This window comes from Artibeus jamaicensis, unplaced genomic scaffold (assembly GCF_021234435.1).
Source record: "Artibeus jamaicensis isolate MK-2021 breed Jamaican fruit bat unplaced genomic scaffold, CSHL_Jam_final contig_391, whole genome shotgun sequence".
Classification (NCBI taxonomy): domain Eukaryota; kingdom Metazoa; phylum Chordata; class Mammalia; order Chiroptera; family Phyllostomidae; genus Artibeus; species Artibeus jamaicensis.
The window spans coordinates 32,349,530-32,373,472 of record NW_026521814.1 but is presented as its reverse complement, the minus strand read 5'-3'; the positions used below and the strand labels follow the sequence as shown (position 1 = coordinate 32,373,472).

The 23,943-nt window shown below is 43.4% G+C and overlaps 1 protein-coding gene across 1 annotated transcript in view; it reads right to left on the bottom strand.

Annotated features, from left to right (window-relative positions):
* Nucleotides 1-286: 286 nt before the first annotated feature.
* The window catches only part of LOC119065518 (aldehyde oxidase 2-like), a 75,583-nt gene continuing 51,926 nt past the window's right edge, over nucleotides 287-23,943 (bottom strand). The window contains exons 28-36 of the mRNA XM_053665017.1: nucleotides 22,934-23,062; nucleotides 20,876-20,950; nucleotides 20,064-20,116; nucleotides 18,563-18,677; nucleotides 16,002-16,067; nucleotides 15,702-15,890; nucleotides 13,331-13,498; nucleotides 3,259-3,335; nucleotides 287-1,035 (exon numbers count right to left, since the gene is read on the bottom strand). Of these exons, the coding sequence (XP_053520992.1) occupies nucleotides 3,282-3,335; nucleotides 13,331-13,498; nucleotides 15,702-15,890; nucleotides 16,002-16,067; nucleotides 18,563-18,677; nucleotides 20,064-20,116; nucleotides 20,876-20,950; nucleotides 22,934-23,062 (849 nt within the window). The 3' untranslated portion in view covers nucleotides 287-1,035; nucleotides 3,259-3,281. The remainder of the gene's footprint in view (nucleotides 1,036-3,258; nucleotides 3,336-13,330; nucleotides 13,499-15,701; nucleotides 15,891-16,001; nucleotides 16,068-18,562; nucleotides 18,678-20,063; nucleotides 20,117-20,875; nucleotides 20,951-22,933; nucleotides 23,063-23,943) is intronic.

Here is a 23,943-nt window from a genome sequence, read left to right as displayed (position 1 = left end):
GTCCCTTCAATCAGATGGGCTCAGTGCCTCCCGTGACCTTCAGCTTCCAGGCCATTTGACTTGTCTAATGTTTACCTCCTCTCACCAATCGCCAGGTGCTCTCAGCTCAGCCTGCCCTTCCTACCCTTCCTTCACTTCAAGGAATCACGACAGTCAAAGGCTTGGTGAGCCTGATCGTGTGAATCCTGGCTGACAGAGTGTCAGTTTACTCCCTGACTTTCTGGTCAAGCTGGTTTCTCCTTTTCTGAAGTCCACTAAAATTGCATAATGAAATTTGGTGGATTCTGCATGTTTTCAACTATTAGCATGGGGTAATTACAATTTTTAATTTTTTGCTCTGTGTTACTCACTTCAATATATGGGAAACTGAGCAATGAAGTATTTCTGAAACTTTGATAGCAGATTAGGTGTTTTTCATAAATAAATTAAAAAATAAAAGGGTTTGTGATACTACATTGAAAACAATTTTACATTGCTTGCCCTCCAAGTTCCACAAGAGTAGCACTCGGTTGAACAGCTGATCTACATGAGGAAAAACCACACCTTTGCTGCCAAATGCAAACACACAGACCCACAGCCAATGCACAGTAAAAACAAAACAAAACCTCAACCTTGTAGAACTCTGTGGTGTCCCTCCCTGTGGCCACTGAATCAAACACATCTGTGGGAAAAGTAATTACATATTTATTTACTGAGAAGTGTCTTTCATTCTAGGATTATAACTTGTATTACCAGCTCAGAATGGATGGACACAAAGGAAAGTTTGCTTTTAACGCAATGTTCACCTGCTATTGTCAGAAACAACTCAGCATTAAACTTGATTTTGTGACTATTGCATGGTCTGTCTGGTGGACTCTAGGCTAGAAAGTCTAAGTTAATCATTTGTAAATAATGACTCATCTTGTTAATATGATCAGACGTGAATAATGTTTCTAAATTTTGTGTCATTGCTTTTTTCACAGTAGTGTACGAATGTCAACGTGGAGTCCAGTTAGGTTAACAAGCCATCTTTTCACTTGTAAGAAACTGAAGTACCTGGAAGAGAAAGAAAAGAGAATAATTACAAAAGTGTATAAATCCCTCAATAAATAGTTGAAAAATTGGATTGGTAAGTTTCATGGATGTGAATAAATACATTTAGGTAGTTACTTATTTTCCCTTGGCCTCCATGCCTTCATTTATAAAATAAGAGGCTGGATGAGATCAGAGATTCACATACATATTGCAGGTAAGAGATGAGAGTTAAGGACTCAGTTTTGTTTTAATTGCTGAGTATAGAGAAAATTCTGCACACAGAAACAGCCGCAAGTGATAAAGTGGCAAGAAATTTTTTTTTAATTTTTAAGATTTTATATATTTATTGTTGGAGAGAAAGGCAAGGAGGGAGAGAGAGAAAAATTTTAATGTGTAGTTGCCTTTTGCAAGCCCTCTACTGGGGACCTGGCCCGTAACCCAGGCATGTCCCCTGCCTGGGAATCGAACCAGTGACCCTTTGTTTTACAGGCTGGTACTCAATCCACTGAGCTACAGCAGCCAGGGCTGTCTTGTTTTTTAAATTTGTCTTGCAATCAAAGAATGGTCTTTAAAATCTATATAAAAACTTGACAACTCAGTTTATTTATTGGTGGGCTCTAATTTGTTAGAATTTGGTATTTTGCACATCTGAGTGTGTGTGAGTAGTGATCCTGTAGTGAGTACTAGTGTTGGGCACAGTGCTATTATGCACTTCACACACCTTCCTTCACACAGGAATGAGAGCGGATTTACCACCAAATCCACGTTTAACTTTAAGACTTACAAAGAAAGAGGTAGAGAGAGAGAATATTTAAAGAACTCAGATATTTGGTCCCCCTTCCCTGGGTGTATGGTTTGAATTACTATTTTATATTAATTTAAAAATATAATTTAAAGTGTTGCCTGTTTTGGTTTTTGTTGTTATTATGAAAGGAGAAACAAAAATCTCATCGATTATTTGGTCTGATCTAGCAAAGTCATTGATACAAGTTCTCATTTGACAAAGCACAATGAAAGTAAACATATGTATGTGAATACTTGTGGGTTGTTTTAGACATTTAATTGGAAAATTAGAGTTTGATTACATATATTGTTTCTCTGAATCTATGATGCAGTTTTGGCCTGCTTCCAGTTTCTCTAATGTTGTCCATTAAGTGTGCAGAAAAGCAGTTTAACTTTCTAGCGAGGAAAATGTGTTTCTTTGACAGCATATATTTCCCAGATAGTTTCAGGTCAGCTCTCCAAGCCCTTAGTGCTCTGCGTTCTGTGTTAAGCAGCAGTGCAGAGTTGTAGCAGTTGGAGTCAATGAAAACAATCGGGTAACTCTTCCAAATAGCACTAATTATTTAATGTAGTAATCAGATTTTAATGTGATGTGTTGCACTCCAGTTGTAGTGATTCTCAAAAAATATCAAGAAGTAGGATTTTTAAAATATATTAATCTATAGCATTTTCATTGTAAAATTTTATTTTACAATGAAAAGGAAAAGGGCTATGCTAAGTAAAATGCCCTGATCTTCCTTCGTCATTATCGAAAGTCATGCTTGTTAGGGGTTAATGGGTTGAAATATTGAACGAGATTTAAAAAATGAGCCTTGGCTGGAGTGGCTCAGTGGATTGAGTGCTGGCCTGAGAACTGGAGGGTGGACAGTTCGATTCCCAGGCAGGGCACATGTTTGGGTTGTGGGCCAGGTTCCCAGGGGCTGGTGGGTGTGAGAGGCAACCTACTGATATACCTCTTGCACATTGATGTTTCTCTCCCCCTCTTTCTCCCTCCCTTCCCCTCTCTATAAATATAAATTTTTTAAAAGATTTTAAAATGAAACTTGAAGCCCTGGCCGGCGTAGCTCAGTGGATTGAGTGCGGGCTGCGAACCAAAGTGTCGGTGGTTCGATTCCCAGTCAGAGCACATGCCTGGGTTGCAGGCCAAGTCCCCACTTGGGGGCACACGAGAGGCAACCACACATTGATGTTTCTCTCCTTCCCTTCCTCTCTCTCTAAATATAAATAAAAATAAAATCTTTAAAAATGAAACTTGATTTATATACTCATGCCATCCTAAATTCCACCCCCACAACTGCCGTTTCTTTCATTTATTTTTTATTAATCTTTATTGTATGTTTTCCACTACCATTCAGTCCCCTTATACCCCCCTCCTGCCACCCCGAATTTCCATTGCACACAAAGGAGTGGCAGATCTGGTTTCCCTTTCTGAATAAGCATGTTTCAGCTTCTTGCTCTTACCTTTTAAAGAAATGACAGCAGTGTTATGCCACAGGGATAGACCAAGGTTCACATGTCTTCGGGTCATCTCTCGGGATCTGAGAAAGAAAGCAAATTCATATACCTTAATATCAAAATACCATTGCAATATTTCACCAGGAAAATTATATCAAACCTGTAGGTTTGGGAAACATTTGCTGATGGGAGGAGGCAGGATTATCTTGGGAAAAGGACTATATCCTCCCTTTCCAGTGACACCTCTGAAGAGACAGAGGGTCTGGAGTTGTTATTCCTGCTCCACTTCATGTTGTTAAGTAAGAAGGCACTTCATTAGCTACCTAACTCCTTTGCCTCCAAGACATGAATCTCAAAGAGAATTATACAGGGTGCATCACAACAATGCCCCTTTTTTATTAGACAATCTTGTACTACGAAATCATAAGCATGTGATTCTGGCAACCTAACAATATCACATTTAAGCACACCCCATGACCTTTTAGGTGAAATGTTTGAATTGAAAGTATAAATGATCACACCCATATTATTACCCTACCAACCACCCCACTTAAGTTCTCCCTCTGGAACTCAGATCAATATTCGTTATTTTGCTACCTCGGGCTTCTTGGGTCTTATTTACTCCCCAGCAGCTTAAGTGAAGACATACCTTTCTTTTTTGGTTTCAGAGATCCAGCCCTGGGACTTACGCTGCTCTTCCTTGGTCTTTGGTGATCTTCCCTGTATCTTCTCCCCTGCCTGGTGCTATCAACCCCTTCCTCCCTCCTTCTCTTTCTCCCTAGTTGGTTCTTTTTTTTCTTCTTGGGTTTTTTTTTTAGAGACTTTATATTTTTAGAGGGAGGGGAGGGAGAAAAAGAGGGAGAGAAACATCAGTGAGAGAGAGAAGCATTCATTTATCAGTTGCCTCTCACACGCCCCCAACTGGGAACTTGGCCTATAACCTAGGCATGTACCCTGACTGGGAATTGGACTGGTGACATTTTAGTTTGTGGGACAGCGCTCAATCCACTGAACCACACCAGTCAGGGCTCCCTGGTTGGTTCTTGATAGCCATAATGAATGCAATGTATTCATGGTGGCCATCCAGACTGATTCCACTTTTAGATAAATCTCAGCTTCCGAGATATGTCTGTGTCCAGTCTCATTGGTGTCAAGGCCTAATGTCAGTAGTAGTTGCCACCAATCCAGAATTCTTTATCATTATCTTCATCGTCATTATTGTGTAGTAAAAGATCCACTCAGCAGGCCTGGGTTGTCCAAACCCTGCACATTCTAAAGAAAAATTTAGCCTTTGACCAGCTCCTGGGAGATAACACTGCCAGGGGAGTCCAGCCTGCGGCCCACAGGCTGCACGAGGCCCAGGATGACTATGAATGTGACCCAATACAAAATTATAAATTTACTTAAAACATTATGAGATTTTTTTGTGATTATGTGTTGCAATATATTCAATGTGTGGCCCCAAGACAATTCTTCTTCTCCTAGTGTGGCCCAGAGATGCCCAAAGTTTGGGCTCCCCTGGTCCTAAGCCCTTGAAATACCCTGTCTGAGAAGAGTGTGTTTGTTTATCTGAGGCCTTGGGCTTTGTGGCATCAATGACCTCTGGAAATACTGAACACTGAGTAGCTAAGGTCAGCTACGCAGGTGACCTAGGCCTATGTGGCTGATGCTCAAGAAGCAACCTGAATGCCAAGACCCGGGTGAGCTTCCCTGGCTGGCAATACCTTGTGCATCTTCTTGGATATTCTTGCTGGGAGAATCAAATGCTGGGATGAGACCACTGGACGCTTACACCTGGTCTGTCCTGGAATCGGCCCTGCCTGCCTTTTCCCTTTGCTGATGTTAATCTGTATCCTTCCACTGTAATGAACCAAACCATGAACATAACAGTGTTCTAAGTCCTGTGAGTCCACCTCGTGAATCTCTGACACTGACGGTGCTCTTGGGGACTTCTGACTCAATCGTCATCGTTGTCAGTGCGTATCGATCACTGTCTACATGTGGTCAACTGCTAAATGCTTGTTGTGTGTTATCAAGGTTGCTGTTAAATCTTGCAACAACCCTGTTAAGTAATTATAATTATTTTCTGCACTCCTCCCTCCCCCCATTTTATAGATAAGGAAATGCAGTGATCAGACAATATAAATAAATCCTGACCGGTAAAGCTGGAATTCCAACCCAGGTCCCTCTGCCTCCAGGGCCCTGTGTTAACTGAGTTAAAGCAGCGCATTGGTACTCCTTCCCGGTTCACATCCTGCCCTGCTCATTCCCTCTCTGAATCTGAGGAATGCCTCCAGCTTCGTCCTCTTCCTTTCTTAGTGCCTCCCCTATCTTTCCTCTTCCCCTGATTCTCTCACATAAAGGAGTAACCTTCCAGAGACCAGATAGGAGAGTTTTAGATACAGAAATATACACTTAATAACAGTATCTGATAATCTACCTTCAGTTGTACAATGGGTCCATGTCCAAGCATTGAAGAGAACAGACTCAGTCCCTGCCTCCTGGGACAAGCATGTTTCACAGCCTGTTAGAGTGACGAAAAACCTCTTCCAAGACAGTGTGAGATGCAGGGCAAAGAATGTGAAATGTGTGTGCATGTGTGTGCATTGTGTTTTGTACATGTGTGTGTGCACAGGAGTCTTGGAATGGGGAGTATGCTTGTCACTCTGAGGAAGAAAGGCACTGCCACTCTGAGTCACCTCCCGAGTCGTGCAGTCTGCATCTGCGTCCCATCTCACACAGTCCATGTGACTGGGTGTGTCTGTGCTGCTTTAAAGCCCTGCCAGTTATCTGTGGCTTAGCTTTCAGCAGAACAACCAGGAGACTGCATGTTTCTACGTGTTATGGGGGAAGGTTCCAGAACCACAGGAAGCAGAATGCAGTCTCGGAGGACAGGCTGCACCCCTCTCCCAGCTCAGAGAAATGCCAGGCTGTGCAGAGGACATGGGTGAGCCAGCCGACTGCAGCACAGGTAAACCAGGCTGCCTGCAGCACCGGAAATGTGCACACGCCTCTCCTACATCTGGCAGGAAGGGCTGCCTTTACTGAACAGGTGGCACTGTAAGTGCTGCCAGCTCTCACGGCGTCTGGGCAACTAGAAGTGCAAAAGAAGCAGGGAGAGAAAATGAGACATGTGGGTGGTGATGGCAGTAGTGCTACAGAGGAAGGAAAGCGGGAGAGGGGGACGGAGGAGGGTTTACAAAGTGGGGAATGTAAAGGCCGGCCTTAGAGAACAGCTCTTTTCAACTAATGTGCCACGAGAATTTTTAGTACTTGGAGCACTGGCCTCTTTTCCCTTAGATTGTCATATTGAAAAAGTGACAACATCCAATACAACAACAGAACAAAGTTTTTGTCAGATCGGCAAAAAATTTATTTTTCGGTGTGTTGCAGAAATTTTAGTAATTCGTTTGTGTGTGCCAGGAGAGAAGGGTTGATTCACTGTTATGGAATGACAGGGGCAGGGCAGGTACGGCTGATTTGAACTGAGCACTGGTCTAGAATGAGAAGCTCTTTCCCGTGAAGTTACCATAGAACCAGGGCTCAGTCTGACATGTGACGGAGCCATTTGTTGTGGTCGCAAGGATTCCTTATGAGTCAGCATTAGAAAGCTGCCCCTTCAAAATGTGGAGTGAGCTGAAACCTGTTTACAGACTTGTTTCTAAGCTGAGTTGTCTGATTTTAGCTCCCAGGAGATGGAAACTGGCTCTGCTAATTGGCTCGACATGGCTCCCACTGCGGCAGCAGCCGCCCCCCCCCACGTCTCTAGTTCACTTCAGTAAATACATTTTGCTGCTGGTGATAACAAGGAAACAAGGTTTTTGTGTTTGTCCTACTGCCAAATTCTCCGAGACAGTATTTCTCTAATTGTGGGGGCAGTGAAATCCTTTATGTCTCTGAATCCCAAAGATTAAAAAAATTTTTTTATGCATTTACTGATTTGGGGGCTGGGAAGGGTGGTGGGGGGAGAGAGAGAGAAACATTGATTGGCTGCCTCCCATATGCGTCCCGACCAGGGATCAAACCCGAAACCTAGGTGTGTGCCCTGACCAGGCATTAAACCCGTGACCTGTGGCGCATGGGACTGCTCCAACCAACCGAGCCACACTGGCTAGAAGAATCTTAAAGGTGTTTTAGAAAATGAAATCATCGTTTCCAAGGAAAAGTACTAACCTGAAAGTGTTAATTATAATAAATAAAAATGTCCTCTTTAAAAAGAGTAGTTTTTAAGTGACTCTATAAAACACATTTTCCAAAAAATACACTTTTCTTTCATCTCCCCAAAAGGAAATTGTATATAGACACAACGTTTGGGCCCACGTCTGGCTGAGCCAGGCTGCTCCCCTGGGCTCAGAGCTGAAACGGCCATGGGCTCCACCGCTCTGGCCAGGAGCCACCTCAGGAAGGGCCCATGGATAAAAGCAACGACTCTTAGAAAGGTAACCAGAGAATTCCGCCAAGATGGAGGCATAGGTGGAAGCACTGTGCCTTCTCGCACAACTAAGTTTAAAAACAACAAAGTTTTAGCAACAAAAATGTAGCCAAACCACAGAAAATTGAACTACACGGGAAGTCTGACAACAACGAACCCTTCAGCCACACCCATAAGAGGGGCAGAGCCAGCAGCCGTGGGCTGATCCCAGGTGTGGAGAAGCAGGCGGACCCACTGAGGGCACAAGGCAGTGGACCCACTGAGGGCTGATCGAGGTCACACATTTGTGCGCAGATAAACCAGTGAAGGAGCTAGCAGTGAGATGGACCTCGCAGGCCCCAGTGGCAGGAAGTGGCAGAGGGGACTGCTATTGTCCCTCTCTGACCCCGCCCCCACATACAGCAGCACAAACCAGCGACCTGGGTGGCCCCGCCCTGGTGAACACCTAAGGCTCCTCTCCTCATACGCAACAGGCACAAACAGATCAAAACATGGCTCTGGAACAACTCAGAGCCCCAGAACCGATAAATCTAAGCGATGAAGAAATAGCTAAACTTTCAGATGCATAGTTCAAAACACTGGTGATCAGGATGCTCACAGAACTGGTTGATTTTAGTCACAAATTAGAGGAACATATGAAGGCTAAACTAATTGAAATAAATGGAAATACGCAGGAAACCAATAGTAATGGAAAGGAAACTGGGATTCAAATCAAAGGAGTGGACCAGAAGGAGGAAAAAAATGACCAAACAGAAAAGGATGAAGAAACAAGAATTCAAAAAAATAAGGAGAGGCTTAGGAACCTTCAGGACATCTTTAAATGTTCCAACATCTAAATTTTAGGGGTACCAGGAGGGGAAGCGGAACAGCCACAAGTGGAAAACTTATTTGAACAAATAATAAAGGAGAACTGCCCCAATCTGGCAAAGGAAGCTCAGAGAGTCCCAAAGAAGTTGGACCCAAGAAGGAACACACCAAGGCACATCATCATTACATTAGCCAAGATTAAAATGAAGGAGACAATCCTAGAAGCAGCAAGACATAAGGGGACAGTCACCTACAAAGGAGTTCCCATCAGACTGTCAGCTGATTTCTCAAAAGAGACCTCACAAGAGAAGGGGCTGGAAAGAAGTATTCCAAGTCATGAAATCCAAAGACCTACATCCAAGATTGCTCTATCCAGCAAAGCTTTCATTTAAAATGAAAGGACAGATAAAGTGCTTCTCAGATAAGATCAAATTCAAGGAGTTCATCATCACCAAGCCCTTATTATATGAAATGTTAAAGGGACTTACCTAAGAAAAAGAAGATAAAAAAGATGAACAGTGAAAGGACTGCAAACTCACAGTTATTAACAACCACACCTAAAATAAAAGCAAACTAAGTGGACAGCTAGATCTGGAGCAGAACCATAGGAATGAAGATCAAATGGAGGGTTAGCAACAGGGGAGTGGGAGGAGGGGAAGGGGGGAGAAGGTACAGAAAATAAGTAGCATAGATGGTAGGTAGAAAATAGACAGGGGGGAGGGCAAGAATAGTATGGGAAATATAGAATCTAAAGAACTTGAGACACGTGGTCATAAACTAAAGGGGGGAATGGTGGGGGAGAGAGTGTGCAGGGTGGAGGGGAATGAAGGGGGGAAATAGAACAACTGTATGGCATAATTAATAAAATACATTAAAAAAGGAACCAGAGCCACATGTGTGGAAGTGTTTTCATACAGTAAGTGCTTCCTCAAATAGAAGAACTTTTGCAACAAAAATGCTCTAGCCTTCCTACTAACACCTGCTTTCTGTTGAAGCCTAAATCTAATAAGCCATGGAAAATGAGGTTGCTAGTCGTGAGTCATTTTTTCTGCCCTCACCGGGTCAACTTGACTTAATATGGAAACTTTTACAGTCTTTGGGAGGGGTGCCTTTTGAAGGTCACTAACAGTTATGGGTGTTTGGTGGAGACCTTAACTGTAATATTTACAGTGACTTGTATTTACACAGTGCTTTTACGAGCATTCGAATGCATATTTTATGTAGTTCCAGAAGTAAAAGTACTGTGTTTGACCTTCATTTCTTTTTTTCTAAGTTTTTATTTATTTATTTTTAGAGGGAAGGGAAAGGAGGAAGAGAGAACTCAATTTTCTAGTTTGAGAACTCAATCCATTGGTTTCTTGCATGAAACTGGGGACCTGGCCCACAACCCAGGTATGTCCCCGCCTGGAATCAAACTGGAGATGGTTTGCTTTGTGGGATGACACCCAACCCTCTGAGACACACCAGTCAGGGCACCCCTCATTTCTATTTAAGGAGCAGACATAGTCAAGCTGTTTCTTTCCTTATGGTTGTAAGAAGTACTTTTCCTGTGGTTACAAGGAGCTCATTGAAAGGATAGGCTTTAGACTTTGCAGTGCCCGAGTTTCAGCACATGGACATCTGATCCTCTCATCTTTTCACCTGTCAAGGCAAGCTGTGTTTTAACAACACCATTCAAAGGCAAATGCAAAAAAATGTTAGCATCTATGCTTCTTAAAATTTTTTAATACGGTACACTGCTGTATGGCAGTGAGAATCATGACATATTCCAATTTAAAAACCATGTTGTAGTTTGATCAAATGTAAATGCTGATACAGGCTCAGATTTGTTCCACCATACTTAAAGAAGACTGGTCAGTATGGGGAGCCAGGCTGGTAAAACTTCAGGAGGCCTGCTGACAGAATGAACATAATTTCTGAAGATCAGAAGACTAGACCTTGATCATGCCAGAGGCTGGTTGCCAGGAAAACTGTGGATGGGAAGGACTGTCCAGGTGTCACCGTGCTGACGTGAAGGTAAGTGGTGCATCCATAGACTTCTATTTCTTTGCTCTCCCTACCAGGGAGAACAATTACAACCTTCTAGTGGCCGTTTTTCTACCAGAGAAGCAAGATCAGACACTTAGGAAGAAGACTATCATTTACTTTTGAGAGCTACTTAGTCCAAGTCTACTTTAAATCCATTGAAACTGCCTCAGGGCCTTTGTACTAGCTGTTCTCTGCCTTAACCATGCCCGTGCCAGCTTCATGCTTGCTCCTTCACTTTATCCTAGGCCTCAGCTTCAATGTGAATGCCCAGAGAAACTTCTCAATAAACCACATAAAAGTAAACTATAATAAATTTCTCCATTGCATTCTAGCCTCCTATTCTTCCATTTTGCTTCACCGGGTTTATCATCACCTGAAATTATATTGTTTACTGTCTGTTTTCCCCAATAAAATGTAAGCTCCATGTGGGCAAAGTTGACTAGCTCACTCTGTCTCTAGATCCCCAGTGGTGCTGGGACCATGGAAGGGTTTGAGTGAATGTTGGATGAATGAATGATCACATGGTGACGAACAAGGTGGGAGCCACATCCACGACTCCTCTGACTTTAAGAAAAGTTAAGGCTACGTTAGAAAAGTTTTGTTCCATTGATGCACAGGGATAACCCAGAGTCAGCCAAGCACTTACAGTGAACGGGAATTGTTTCTTTCTCCTCTGCTATAGAGTAACCGCTGTAAACAGCTGTAAACATCAGCACTATGTGCTGGGCACCTCAAACTGTGCAATAAGGAAAGTATCAAGTTAATTTCTTGAAAATGATTAATATGTGAAAGAGGAGCAGGGCTTAGCCAGGTGAGGAAAAGAAAGAAGGTGGTTCCAAGCAGGAGCCGGAGCGTGGCGGAGCCTCTGTCCTTGATACAAGGAACAGACGGAACAAGGCCACGTGGAGGGTGGAGAGAGAAGGCCGGGCGGGAGGGCCACTTGCGGCTGGAGAGGTGGGGGGGGGGGGGCGGCCTGCCATACTGGACCTCACAGGTTTCTAGACTTGGTGGGGCAGGTTTCAAAGTCTCATCTTTAACCCCAGAGCAATGGGAACCTTTTCACCTTGTGCTAGAGTAGGGGTGTCAAACTCATTTTCACCAGGGGCACGTCAGCCTTCAAAGGGCCAAATGTAACTTTAGGACCATACAAATGTAACTACTCCTTAACTAGGAGCAAGGAGCTTGGCACTGCAGCCGGGTAGAAGCTGGGTGCCAGGCTCGATAAAGCAAGGTGGAGGGCTGGATTTGGCCCACGGGCCTTGTGTTTGCTACCTGTGTGCTAGAGTGACCTGAACATATCTGTCACACCACAGGTCTCTGGCTGTGGTGGGTGTCAGGAGACCACTAGGAGGCTGCTCTGCTCCAGGCTAGAGAGATGGTGGCTGGACTTAGGGGCTCCAGAGAGTAAGTAGAGATAATTCTCTTTCATTCACTGCTATATTCCCAGCACCCAGAATAACGCCCGGCACCTATTAGATACTCAACAAATGTTTGTTTAATGAACGCGCAGCAGAGTGGATAGAAATGGAGGACGTAGGAGATTGTTAGGGGTTAAAATGCACAGGACATGGTGAAGGTCTGGCCACTTAGAACAAGAGAGAGAAATGCCAGGCCAACTCCCAGGTTTCTGGTTTGCGTTCCTTTTCCTGCGACAGGAAATAGCCAAAGAATCGATACTTTGTGTTTCTTGTGCTCTCTGCTAGACCATGAGTCGGGGCTTCCTCCTTGCTGCTTGCCCTGGGAGGCCCCACTCATGGCTGGTTCCTGCTGGTGCCCAGCAAAGTGCGGGCAGCGGCAGGTGTGTGTAGGGGGCGGGTCTGGAGGCCACGACAGAGCGACTCTTGAATCTCTAACTCCTCAAGGATTTGAAGGGCTTATATGCTCATTGTTTCAAATATATGTGAGGCCGAGGAGTGGCAGGAATATTGCAGGTCAGGATACGTATGACAGGTAAATGTTCACTCTAGACATGGTCTAAGTGGCCTTAGTAACAAGGGGCTTATTATTAAGAAGTTAAACATTCTGCCCGGCCCTCGCCTCCAAAACTTATGCCAGTGGCTATAAATAAAGATTATGAGTTTGTGGGAAAAATGAGTCTGGCCAGTTGGGATTTTTTTGGGTTTAAGCAACTACTTTTTGAGCGATTTTTCATGGGAAAAAGTATCTTCTCAATCCAGATTTCCTGAGAATGAGGCTCACAGAGTCACTCCCATTTACACTGGTCAAATCGTTTCAAACACATCAGAGATGACCTGATTTTGTAAAGAAGCCTATAGATAAGGTACATTTTACATATGAATGTGTATGAGTTAGAGGATGGGTGGAGGGAGGGCGGTCGGGCTGATGACAGACCCTGGGCCAGTGTGAAGATTGTGCGTCTGGCCCTGGCTGGTGTGGCTCAGAGGGCTGAGTGCTGGCCCGTGAACTGAAAGGTTGTTGGTTTGATTCCCAGTCAGGGCACATGCCTGGGTGTGGGCTAGGTTCCATGTGGGGGCTTGCAAGAGGCAACCTCACACATCTGTGTTTTTCTCCCTCTCTTTCTCCCTCCCTTCCTCTCTCTCCAGAAATGAATAAAAATCTTAAAAAAAAGATTGTGTATCTATATGTAAATAATTTATTTTAAAAGAGATGGTTGAAATGATGTGTGTGTGTGTGCAGTATGGTGATTCCTGGTTAGTGGGATTATGGCTGATTTTAACTTCTCTCTTACAATTTGATTAGACACAGATTAGGTTATAAGTTTACCTAAGAAGTATGAGAAGCAGGAAAAAGAAAAGTCACCTATTAGGAAAATAAGCCATAATTTCATACCATCTCTGTGAACCGGTCTGCACAGGCCATTCGAACCCATTCTGGAGTTGCCGGGCTCTTCACTGGGATGTCCTCAGCTATGTCTCTCTCTCTGCGTGCCGTGGCCACAGCATCAGTGATGGCAAAGAATACAGATGACCCCAGGGCCACTCCAGATTCCCCCAGGCCCTGCAAGAAAGCACATTGGTTTTAGAATCTTCTACTTTGGACTACAAGTCACTAGAAATCAGGGTCCAGGTTTTGCTTACCATTGTATCTCCAAGCCCTAGTATAGTGTCTTACAAAAGGCTCTCAATAAATGTTTGTTGATTGACTTACTGACTGAATGAAGCTTGAGTGCTCTTAAAAATCCCAATACCACATGAATTTCCCTTATCTTTAATCCTGTTTGGGCTAAATCTTCATTCTATAGGCAAGAGGGGAGAGAGAAAGTGTGTGTGTGTGTGTGTGTGTGTGTGTGTGTGTGTGTGTGGTGAGGGTACCCTATTCAGAAAAACACATTCAGTGGCTTGAACTGCCCAGCTTCACGGGCGGAGAGAAATGCCTCATTATGACTCCAGGGTTGGGAGAGGCAGGGTAGTCTAGGAGAAAGAGTCCAGGCTTTGGTACCAGAAAATGGGTTGCAAGCCTACCACCTGTAAGAAGTGGGTAACATGAATGAGTGATGCGAAAACATGAAGGTCAGTAAGAAATTGTAGGATTTGTGGTGAAGTTGAGATACCTGTGTCCTGTCTAAAGTAGGCAGCTTTCTTCATTTCTAGCTAATTGCTGCCTTCCAGAAATTCAAATTCATGATCAAATTCATCCAAAATGACCAGATGATCCAATTTTTCAAGAAAATTTAGATATTTGTTTTTCAAGTAAAGTTCCCTGCCTTTAAAAAACACTGTGAGGGACAAGGAAAACGCATCTGCAGGCTAGACTTGGCCAGTGGCCCCAGTTTGCAACTCCTGAGCTGGACAGACTGAAACTGAGTTCTGGTCCTTACTCCTGGGTTTCTCTGGGTGAGATTTTTCTGAGTCCATTCTCTTTTGTGAGTGAGATGCAGGCAATGCATCTGACTGATACCTATCTGACAGGACATCGTGAAGTTCAGAGAGTGCAAAAGCACCTAGCACAGCACCTGGTACTGGGTGGGTCCCTGTTATTATTGCTTAGTATACTTTGTTCACACCTGCACACCCATGATTTTCCTGTGGGTGGCCAGCCACAACCACAGGAACCCAAGGGTCCTGCTTGCCTGTTACTCTTGGTGGCCTGAAAGCTGCTTTCTGTGGGCTCTGAGCATCCTTTGCCTTTTCCCTTTTGAGTGATTTCCAGCCCAAAGAGAACCGGAAGGCCCTGTCGATTGTCCTTCCTTTCAAGACTGCCCCTCCTCCTCGCCGTAAGCCCTAAGGAAGCTTCTGGGCTGCAAGCTGGATCCAGTTTGGAAACGATAAAATTCTGGAAGATAGATGTGAACTCATTTATTTATTTACATTTGGTATTAATTTGCCACCATTAGTAAGAAGTCTCCCAAAAGATTTTAAAAGTAAATTTCAATACTACATCTCAAACCTAAATGCAGTTGCAACAGTGAGGGTGCTTTTCAAGTACCTGCATGCAGCAATGCAGACACTCGCTGACCTTTATTTTAATTTGCGATTTTACCACCTCAGCAATGGCTGAGGGTTGGTGGCTTTGCTCTCCGACACCGTTGACACAGGGGCCAGGTAGTTCTTTGTTGTCGAGGGCTACCTTGTGCATCAAGGTCTATTTATCAGCGTCCCTGGCCTCTACCCACGAGAAGTAACATCTTCCCCCGTAGTGGGGAAGACAACCCAGAAATGTGAAACGTCTCCAGACATTGCCACAGGTCTCCTGAGGGGGAAAGTCCCCCACCTCTTTCTGCCTCAGTTGAGAAACATCGCTTTGGATTACTTCAAAGTGTGGCTGGGGACCCTGAGCCCCTTTGAGGTGAGTGATCTGCCTAAAATCACAGAGATGGTGGGGCAGGAATCCAGGTTTTCTGAGGCTTTGACCAGGGTTTTCTGTTCATGCTGCCACTGTTTTCTAAGATTTCAGGAGCATTGGGCCTCATTCTCATTTAATATTTCAGTCTTAAGGTTCATGAGTGAAAATATTATTCTATCCAATTGATGATTTTGCTGCATTTTAGAGTTCTCAGTGACAGAGGATTTAATACAGAGAACCTTGGCCCGGGATTCCCCGACTCTCACTTTTCTCTAGGTGATTCACCTCCAAATTCTAACAGCCTATCTTGAGCTGGTCTGTAGAATGGTTGACATTTATTTTTTATTTTGTCCAGCTGTTTTCCTTCATTATGCTGCCTGGTCCACCACATGGCACAGTGGCTGGTTTGGGTGCTTACCTTGGAGGAATAGATGGTTAGTGGGTTTGGTGACGATGGCAACAGGGAGACATTGAACTCCTTGGGGACGTCGGTGATGGTTGGAATTTTGTACTCATCCGGGCCTCTCGAGTACAGGACACCTTCCGGGGAGTATTTCAGTTCCTCGGTGGTATAAAGGCCCATTCCCTGAATAAACGCTCCTTCAACCTGAAGGGGGGAAATGTCAAACTCTGTGAGACCAGACCTTTTCAGAAGGCTGCTCCCCCCTCCGCCACGGCCCTCAGGAAGCAGCAGGCATCTCAGCGGGCCAGGACCTACCTGCCCGACATCGATGGCTGGATTGAGGCTGCTACACGCGTCCATGATGATGTCTGTTCTGATTTTCTGCCAAAAATCACAATTACTTCTGTGTGAAAACTTGAAAAGATTTTAAAGAGTTATTAGAGTGGTCCCAAATTTTTCCAGAACCCCTGCTAATTAATTAGCACCACCCTGGAATTCCACCCACAGTGGAGGTGGTCAGCAGCTGTTAAATTCTTCACAGTTAGTGCTGGCGCTGCCAGTGGCCCCAGAGGGTCTTTTGTATTTGTGGTTCTGACTCCTCTTGACTCAAAAGTCCCTCTTAAGTGGCTCAACATGGCATGTTGTTGTACTTGAGTGTCATTTAGTCAATAACTGAGCCTGGTTGTCCATCGGGTTCTCAACCTGGACTTGTTGCTCAGATATGACTCATGAACACATCTAATCCTCATGATGGTTCAGTGTAGGTGTTTTTATGTTGTTTTACTGAGGAAATTGTGCAGCCATAGTAGCATATGTGAATCTGGGGATTTGCAAGGTCTTGAAACATAGTAAGGGCAAATATTGAGACCACCTTAGACTTTGCTAACCTACTTCCTCCCCAAGAAACATCACACTAACCAGGCTCTTCAGTGTTGGTACCTGGCACGTGCACACAGAGAGTTACAGAGCTGCAGAAAGCCCCTGAGGTCTGTCTCAGGAAGATCTCTGGGCTTTCCTTCTGCCCCCGAGTCTGGTCCTTGCTCTAACACCACCAGTCTCTGTTTAGGCCCAACACCTGGGCTCTTGCTTCCTGTCTAGCTCTTTGACTAGGAAATGCTCTTTTGATTCAAACGTTGGCCCCACATGTGCCCTCCTGTGGGCACTGGGATAAGCCTGCACACATTCTCGGCCTTGATGGGGCAGGAGACTGGACACACCTCAGAGCTGCCTTCAACTTACTCCCATCTTGAAACCTGTTTTATTTTGCCTTGTGGGGGTTGGACAACAGGAAGAGGTGGCTTTGCACTAACTGAATTATCAGATGTTTTAGTTGACCAGCAACATTCTCTGATTTGTCTCTAATTAAAAGAATAAACTATTGATCCTGAAATGACTGGACCTTAAACTGTAACAAGGGAGGCATCATGCATTCTGGAAGATCCATCCATCAGGTCCATTCCTTTGGGGATTTATACCAAGGACTTCAGGTGGAATCACCAGATATAATAAGTATGTCCCGAATATTGTGTGGAACATATTTATACCAGAAAATTATTTTGTCGTTTATCTGAATTCGAATTTAACTGGGTATCCTGCATTTTTATTTGCTAGATCTGGCAACACCACCTTAAAGGTGGAGGATCAGAAAACTAGTTGAATAAAATCTTTTAAAAAATAAAAAAGAAAATGAGTTGATTTCTAACAACAGCTTCCCATCTAGTGTGGAGCCTCAGGTAGGGCACAGGGTTCTCAACGCTGAGGCTGGACAGTGGCACTGACATCTGGGGCTTGGGGGCAGCCCAATCACCTGCCACCACGAATTTCTTGTTTGCCACACGGTGCTGTGCAAACATCATTATCTGTGTGTGTCATGGTGTGACATACATTAGGATACACAGTTTAGCAATCTGTGATTCTATTTCGTGAGTCACTTCTTGGCAATGATCTCTAATGAAAAGGGAGACATCATAGTAATTGTGTCCTAAGGATGAACTTGAGTGACATTGGAAGGCTCTTTAGATATCCCTTCATTTACTATATTTTTAAAAGTCTTATTCACATAATATTTAAGTGGTGGACAAGTCAATCAACAATGGAACAAATCGAAGACATTTTGAGAAGATTTACAAGTCCATGTTAGCAGAGTCCTTTTTATTTTACATGAATTGGCCATTTCTATTTTGGGGCAGGATGGTTCGAGATGATGTTGGAATAATTTGTACATGGGATTTAGATGTGTCACTGGTCAATCCTGCAGATTTCCTAACAATTGACTAAACTTTAGACTAAACTACATTTTATTAAAGCTTTCTGTAATCTCTGTTCCCAGAATGGTATTTGGGGTATTCATTTTTGCATAAATATGACTTCCTTCAGTACATGGTTTCTTGGATACCCAATTAGCTAACAGACACAAAATTTTTTTTACAACCCTCCCCTTATCTTCCCATCCTCAATCTATTTCTTTAGATCAGTAGTACCCTTGGGATAACTGACCTTGGAGAAAGTTTATCACATTGCTATGTGCTTTCAAAATGTTTACTCAAGAAAATTTGCTGAATTACCTATTCCTTCAGATTACATAACTTAATCTTCCTTTAGAAACAACCCCCCCTCACTTTTTTACGAAAATTTTGGAAGATGGATTTTATTATCTGATGTAGAATAAGAAACGATGCATTTTAGGCTCTTACAGGCAACTCCTTCTTGAACTACTTCTTAAGTGGAAATGCAGGATAAAGCTGGATCTCTAGACATTCCCACAGCAACTGACTCTTGTTCTTATTGTATACAAGTATTACATAATGAAATTGGGCTATTAATGTCCACTGCGGTTTTGTTATTGTTTTTACTTGCCAGGAGGGAAGTTATATTACCTTGTGAGCTCCTGTCAGGCAGTCAATTTCAACCTCGGAACAGGCTGCTCCATAGATGTAGTAAGGAAACGGTTCACCCTCCCCCTTCTCCCAGTCCATGAAGGCCTTGTAGCCCCTGATGAAAGAAATGAAGCCCTTTAGTGTAGGGTGTGCCTGTGTTGGTGTGTGTTTGCAAACAGTATTGATTCATTTTTAAAGTTACCAAGTTATGAAGTTATGATAGCATTTCTTTGTTGTTTATTTTAACTACCTTCTCTTTTCTTTTTTTTAAATCCTCACCCAAGGATGTGTCTATTGATTTTTGAGAGAGAGAGAGAAAAACATCAATGTGAGAGAGAAATATGGATTGGTTGCCTCCCGCATAAGCCTGGATCAGGGACTGAACCCTGCAACCTAGTTATGTGCCCTGGCTGGGGGTCAAACCCGCACCCTTTCGATGTGCAGGACAATGCTCCGGACACATGAGACACCCAGCCAGGGCTCTACTGCCTTTTGAACTCATTTAAACTGCTACTTGTACTCACAACCTAGCTAGTTAGAGTAACACTAATCTTTGCCTCCATTTAAAAGAGGATACTCTGCGCTGTAGTGAGGATGTCACAAATAGGGAGAAGCCAACAGACGGTTTGGGCTCAGACCTCCAGATTTGCATTTTGACACATCTGCTTTAGCTCTGCACACTGAGAACCTCAGTTGATTTTATCAGCATTCCAAGAGGGATCCTCTAGCTGATAAAAAAAAGGGGGGGGGCTGGCAGTTCAATGTGTTAATTTATAATGGAAAATGTGTTAGTTTATAATGGAGAATCAGATCAGGGCTGATTTGCTCTCTTCCTGGTAACTGAACGCAGGAATTCAGGACTCACAATGCACAGGGCACTGGGCTGCACTGTGACCTCCTCTCCTTCTTTCTTCCTAAGGATCTCTCTCTCTCTCTCTCTCCCCCCTTCTCTCTGTAGGTGGTTTGTTTCATTGGATTGTTAAACTAATGTCGTACACTTCCAGAATTTGACAATCAGCTTTCCTATCTGGGCTTCCTTCCATTAACCTGCGTTTACCGAGGGCCCCCCACCACTGGACGCGCAGGAATGCCAGTGGGTGGTGGTCACCTGCCCATCTCCTCCTGTCTAGCGAGGAGCTTCAACACAGAAAGGTTTTTATGGTATTGGGAGGAAGGTTTGCAAAACTGGGTTTCAAGTTATTTCTTTTTATTATTCATAATAAAGAACATTATTATTCTTTATTTTTCACAATAAAGAAAATAATGATTAGCTGCTGTAAGTCGTGCCTTAATTTTTTTTTACCCAATAGAAGTATTTTTCTTTAGTATACCTTTGGACACAGCTCAAAGGCCTATGCGAAGTCACAGACTTTGGGACCTAGAAGGGACCTCGGAGACCACAAGATGAAAACATACTTTACAAATGAGGGAATGGAGGCCCAGAGTGACTGGGTTACCTCACAGGTTCTCAGCTAAGTCAAGATGTTATTGTAATTTTTACCTGAAGAATCCTGTGGCAGAAAGGCTGATACTTTGTTCAAAAGCAGTTTTTATCTGCAGAATGAGCATATTTAGTTAAAATAAATATACCATCGGACAGGTGGGCATGAACACATTCAAAATGAAAATATGTCTTAAAATTGACATCTGATCATTGTTGTTGTTGCTTTGTTACCAATAGTAGAACTCAACATAATATCCTTTCCCTCAGCTGGTCCACTGACAGTTTCCTCCTGATGGAGCTCAGAACTCTGCAGGAAACTAATAAAATAGAGCCCTGCTGCACGCCTGTGATGCACGGGCTCATTCACAAGGTGTGTGGGCCTGCATTCCTAAGCGTCAGCACTCCAGACAGTGCGTGTGCAAGTGTGAGATAATTGTGCCAATGAGCTAGTATACAGGGCATTGTAAATTTGGATTACGCAAGTTATTTCCCTTGGGATTTATTCAATAGCAATTATGTCTTAGCTTTCTTCCTCCTTACTCATCACATCATTTGTGTGTGTGTGTTTGTGTGCATCTGTGTGTGGGTGTGGCTGAAGAAGGCTCACTCTTTTCCTCTCCTTTCTTATCTAAGCAGGGTGCGCACGGCCTGCTGGGTATTCTTCATACACTTCTATTCCTCCTCTCAGTGTGCTCTCTCCACATATACCTGGTGCACATCATGGATCAGCCGTCTCAGCCTTTGGGCCATAGATGATCTTGCCCAGTCTTGGAAGAAGCATCTGTACATGGTATGACTGTGCTGCCATGGTTCTCTTGGCACTAGTTTGCATTATTTTCTCATGTGTAGTAGCCGAGTGGAACACTTACCCAATCTTCCCATGTGCCTTTTGGATTTTCCTTAACGATGGGCTCAAGGCGTTTCAGAAGGATCTGACAAGCGTCCTTGAAGGAGTAAAGAAGTGAATTCCCATTAGAGAAGAGCCTAGTGGTTAGGATTTGTATGGAAGAATATTAATTGACCATTGACTAGGTCAGTGAATACTTATATAGTGCCTGAGATGGGCGCACTGGGCACAGAGAGACAATAACAGCACAGCCCTCGACCTTGAGAGGAGGGTCAGTTACTCTAGAGCTTCCCCCTCCCTGCTTCACTTCCTGTGAAAAGACAGGCTCAGCCAAATTTCTACTCTCAGGTCCCTTTTCTAAAAATATTCACGTTCTTAATTCCTCCTTCTCTTTTTCTGCATTTCGACTTATACCTTTTCCTGTATTTTCCAGCCATTACAATAAGTGCAACAAAACATCTTATTTTCACGGAAAGTTGTGCTTTCCAATCTGCAGCCATCACATGCCAAGATCCTCCTGGGTCTGAAGCATTACCCAACTCCGTCCATCTCTCTCTCTGTTCATCTTTCCACCAGCAAAGCCCCGCCGTGATGGACTTTGCTTTGGGTGTGAAGTGAGAAAATAATTAAGTTTGTTTTTATGATAACCTGGATCTACAAAGTTTCTGATACTCGAAATTGAAACCTAAAACTCAATGTTCTAGAACAGTGATTTTCAACCTTTTTCATCTCATGGCACATGTAAACTAATTACTAAAATTCTGTAGCACACCCCCCAAATTTTTTGCCAGTCTGATAATAAAATGGGTATAATTTTGATACTTCATATCAGTTGGCTATTGTCATTTTTTAAATTTGACAATATAAGGGAAAAGTGATCAGTGCCCCTGACTTTAGTCAGGTATCGTGTGTTTTAACAATTCTTGTGGTACACTGGTTGAAAATTGCTGTCCTAGAAGATGAATTAACACTTAGTTTAGGCTGACAACTCCCAGATACACTGGACTACTCCTATCTTGTGTTTGAGTCCATCTGAAATTGAATCTGATGAACTTGAAGATTCCCACACATTTGTCCTGAGTAAAAAGCGTCTCTGGTTTCTGAGCTCCTTAGGTGTGTCCTCACAAAGGTCAGTGAGTTTAAAGTGGTTCCTCTTGGGAGCTGAAGTGTAGTGTTCTGGGAGTAAGGGGATATGCCTCCACAGCATCCCCATAGAAAAAGTGGACCGCTTACAATAGAAGCAAGGCAAGTAGCTATTACTTCAAAAGTACATACAATCGGATATTTGAGTGAAGGAACATGCAGTCATGGTTCTGTTCTCAAAAACTAAAAACTAACAGGTTTTTAAAAATTAGTTTGAAGATAAGTACAAACAGAAAGGATGAGTACTGTGGTAGAACCCCACTGATATAGACACTTAAATCGCACCTTTTCTACCTGGCTGGCGTTCTGTCTGCCTACCTGCCTACCAGAACTTACGTGTGTCAGGTGAAACTTGCACAGCTCTGCATTACTTGCGGCCCAGATTTCTTCTTTCTGTGTCTTCCAGGGACAGAGGCTGCCTGTGCACTGAAATCCATCCTCCCCCTCTTCCATAGTTGTGGGGCATATGGTTCCCCAACACTTCCCAACCTCCCCTGCAGTTAGCTGTGGCCTGAGACTGGTTCTGCTAATGGATGATGAGCGGAAGTGACTTGCACCACTGCCAGGTCTGCCCTCCATGCTCTCTCCCTTCTCCGGCTCATTGGATGACGATGCTCAGGGCAACCTTGAAAGCCACATGTTGGAGGTGGAAGAATCGCTGTCACTCTGGGTGCTTGAAAGACTGAACGCTCCCTCTGGACTTTTGTGTGTATGAGAAAGGGACTTCTGTTGGGTTCCAGCCACTCTGTTCTGGGTCTGTCACTTCAGTGTAGCCGACACCAACTAACTAACACACTCTCCTGACACTTTGATTAACATACGCTTATGTTTAGTGACACAGATGACTTCTCCGGAGTCAGTCACTTGTGCCTGTATCCAGCTAAGAAACCAGAGATGTGGTACAAGTACCCCAGGAAGGACAGACAGGAAGAAGCACCTGCACGGCCCTGCCGTTGACCTCTGAGCCAATGGACCCTGCTGTAGCGATTGTATTAGGCACTGTGGCTGTACTCGTTTCAGAGATGTGTATATAGGACATGGGTATTTTTAATTCATGGCTGGCCACCTAGGAGAAAAATAAATATTTTCAAGTTCAGTGAGGAGTTCTAAGAAAGTTTGAGTCATTGTTTTTCTTAATAAAAATTAATATTTTTATTATGTTCATGATGTCCTTCAAAGCCTAGTATAATGTCTTATAAAAAATTAAAACCACTTTTTAGTAGAGCTTCATGCTGATTTTTTTAATGTGTTTTCTTGGTAATATTCCAGTGATTCTATCATTTAAATTTAGTACATTTAGGATGTTAAAGATTTCATTTTTCTAAGTTTTACATGTGTAGAGAGTAGGCCAAGCTCCTATTATTCTTATTTATTTGGTGACAATGGCAGGAAGAAAGAGATCAGACTGACTGACTCAGAACTTGATCTTGTGTTGGTATCAGGACCAGATGAACTTGAAATGACCTGAGGGCCTGTCCCCTTTTTTGCCCTCATCCTCACCTTAACTTTTAGCTTCCTCCCCCTTTTTTTCTATTTGTTCCCACTTGCTTATATACTTCTGGTATTTGCTGTTCACTTTTTTCTTTTCTGTTCTTTTTCTTTCTGTTTTTCTATCAGACACATGTGGAAATTAAGATTTTTGATCAAGAAGAAATGAAAAATAAAGAGAGGAGGAGAGGTAAGGCAGGAAAAGAAAAAAAAGCATCACTTTGGTTGATGTTATCTTTGTTTTCTTTTTTTGCAAAAACACCTTCTCCAGATGTTTGCAGGTATGTACCTCTTCCTAAATGCTAATCTTCAGCCTTTCAGACTAATGCCATTCAATTATTAAGTTTTCCCAGAAAGATGCAAAATGGAAAAAAAAAGGCAATTCTAGCAGTTCTTGGTGATTAAAATTTGAAGAAGGAGAAGGAGAAGGAGAGATGGAACTGGCTTCATGTACGTCTG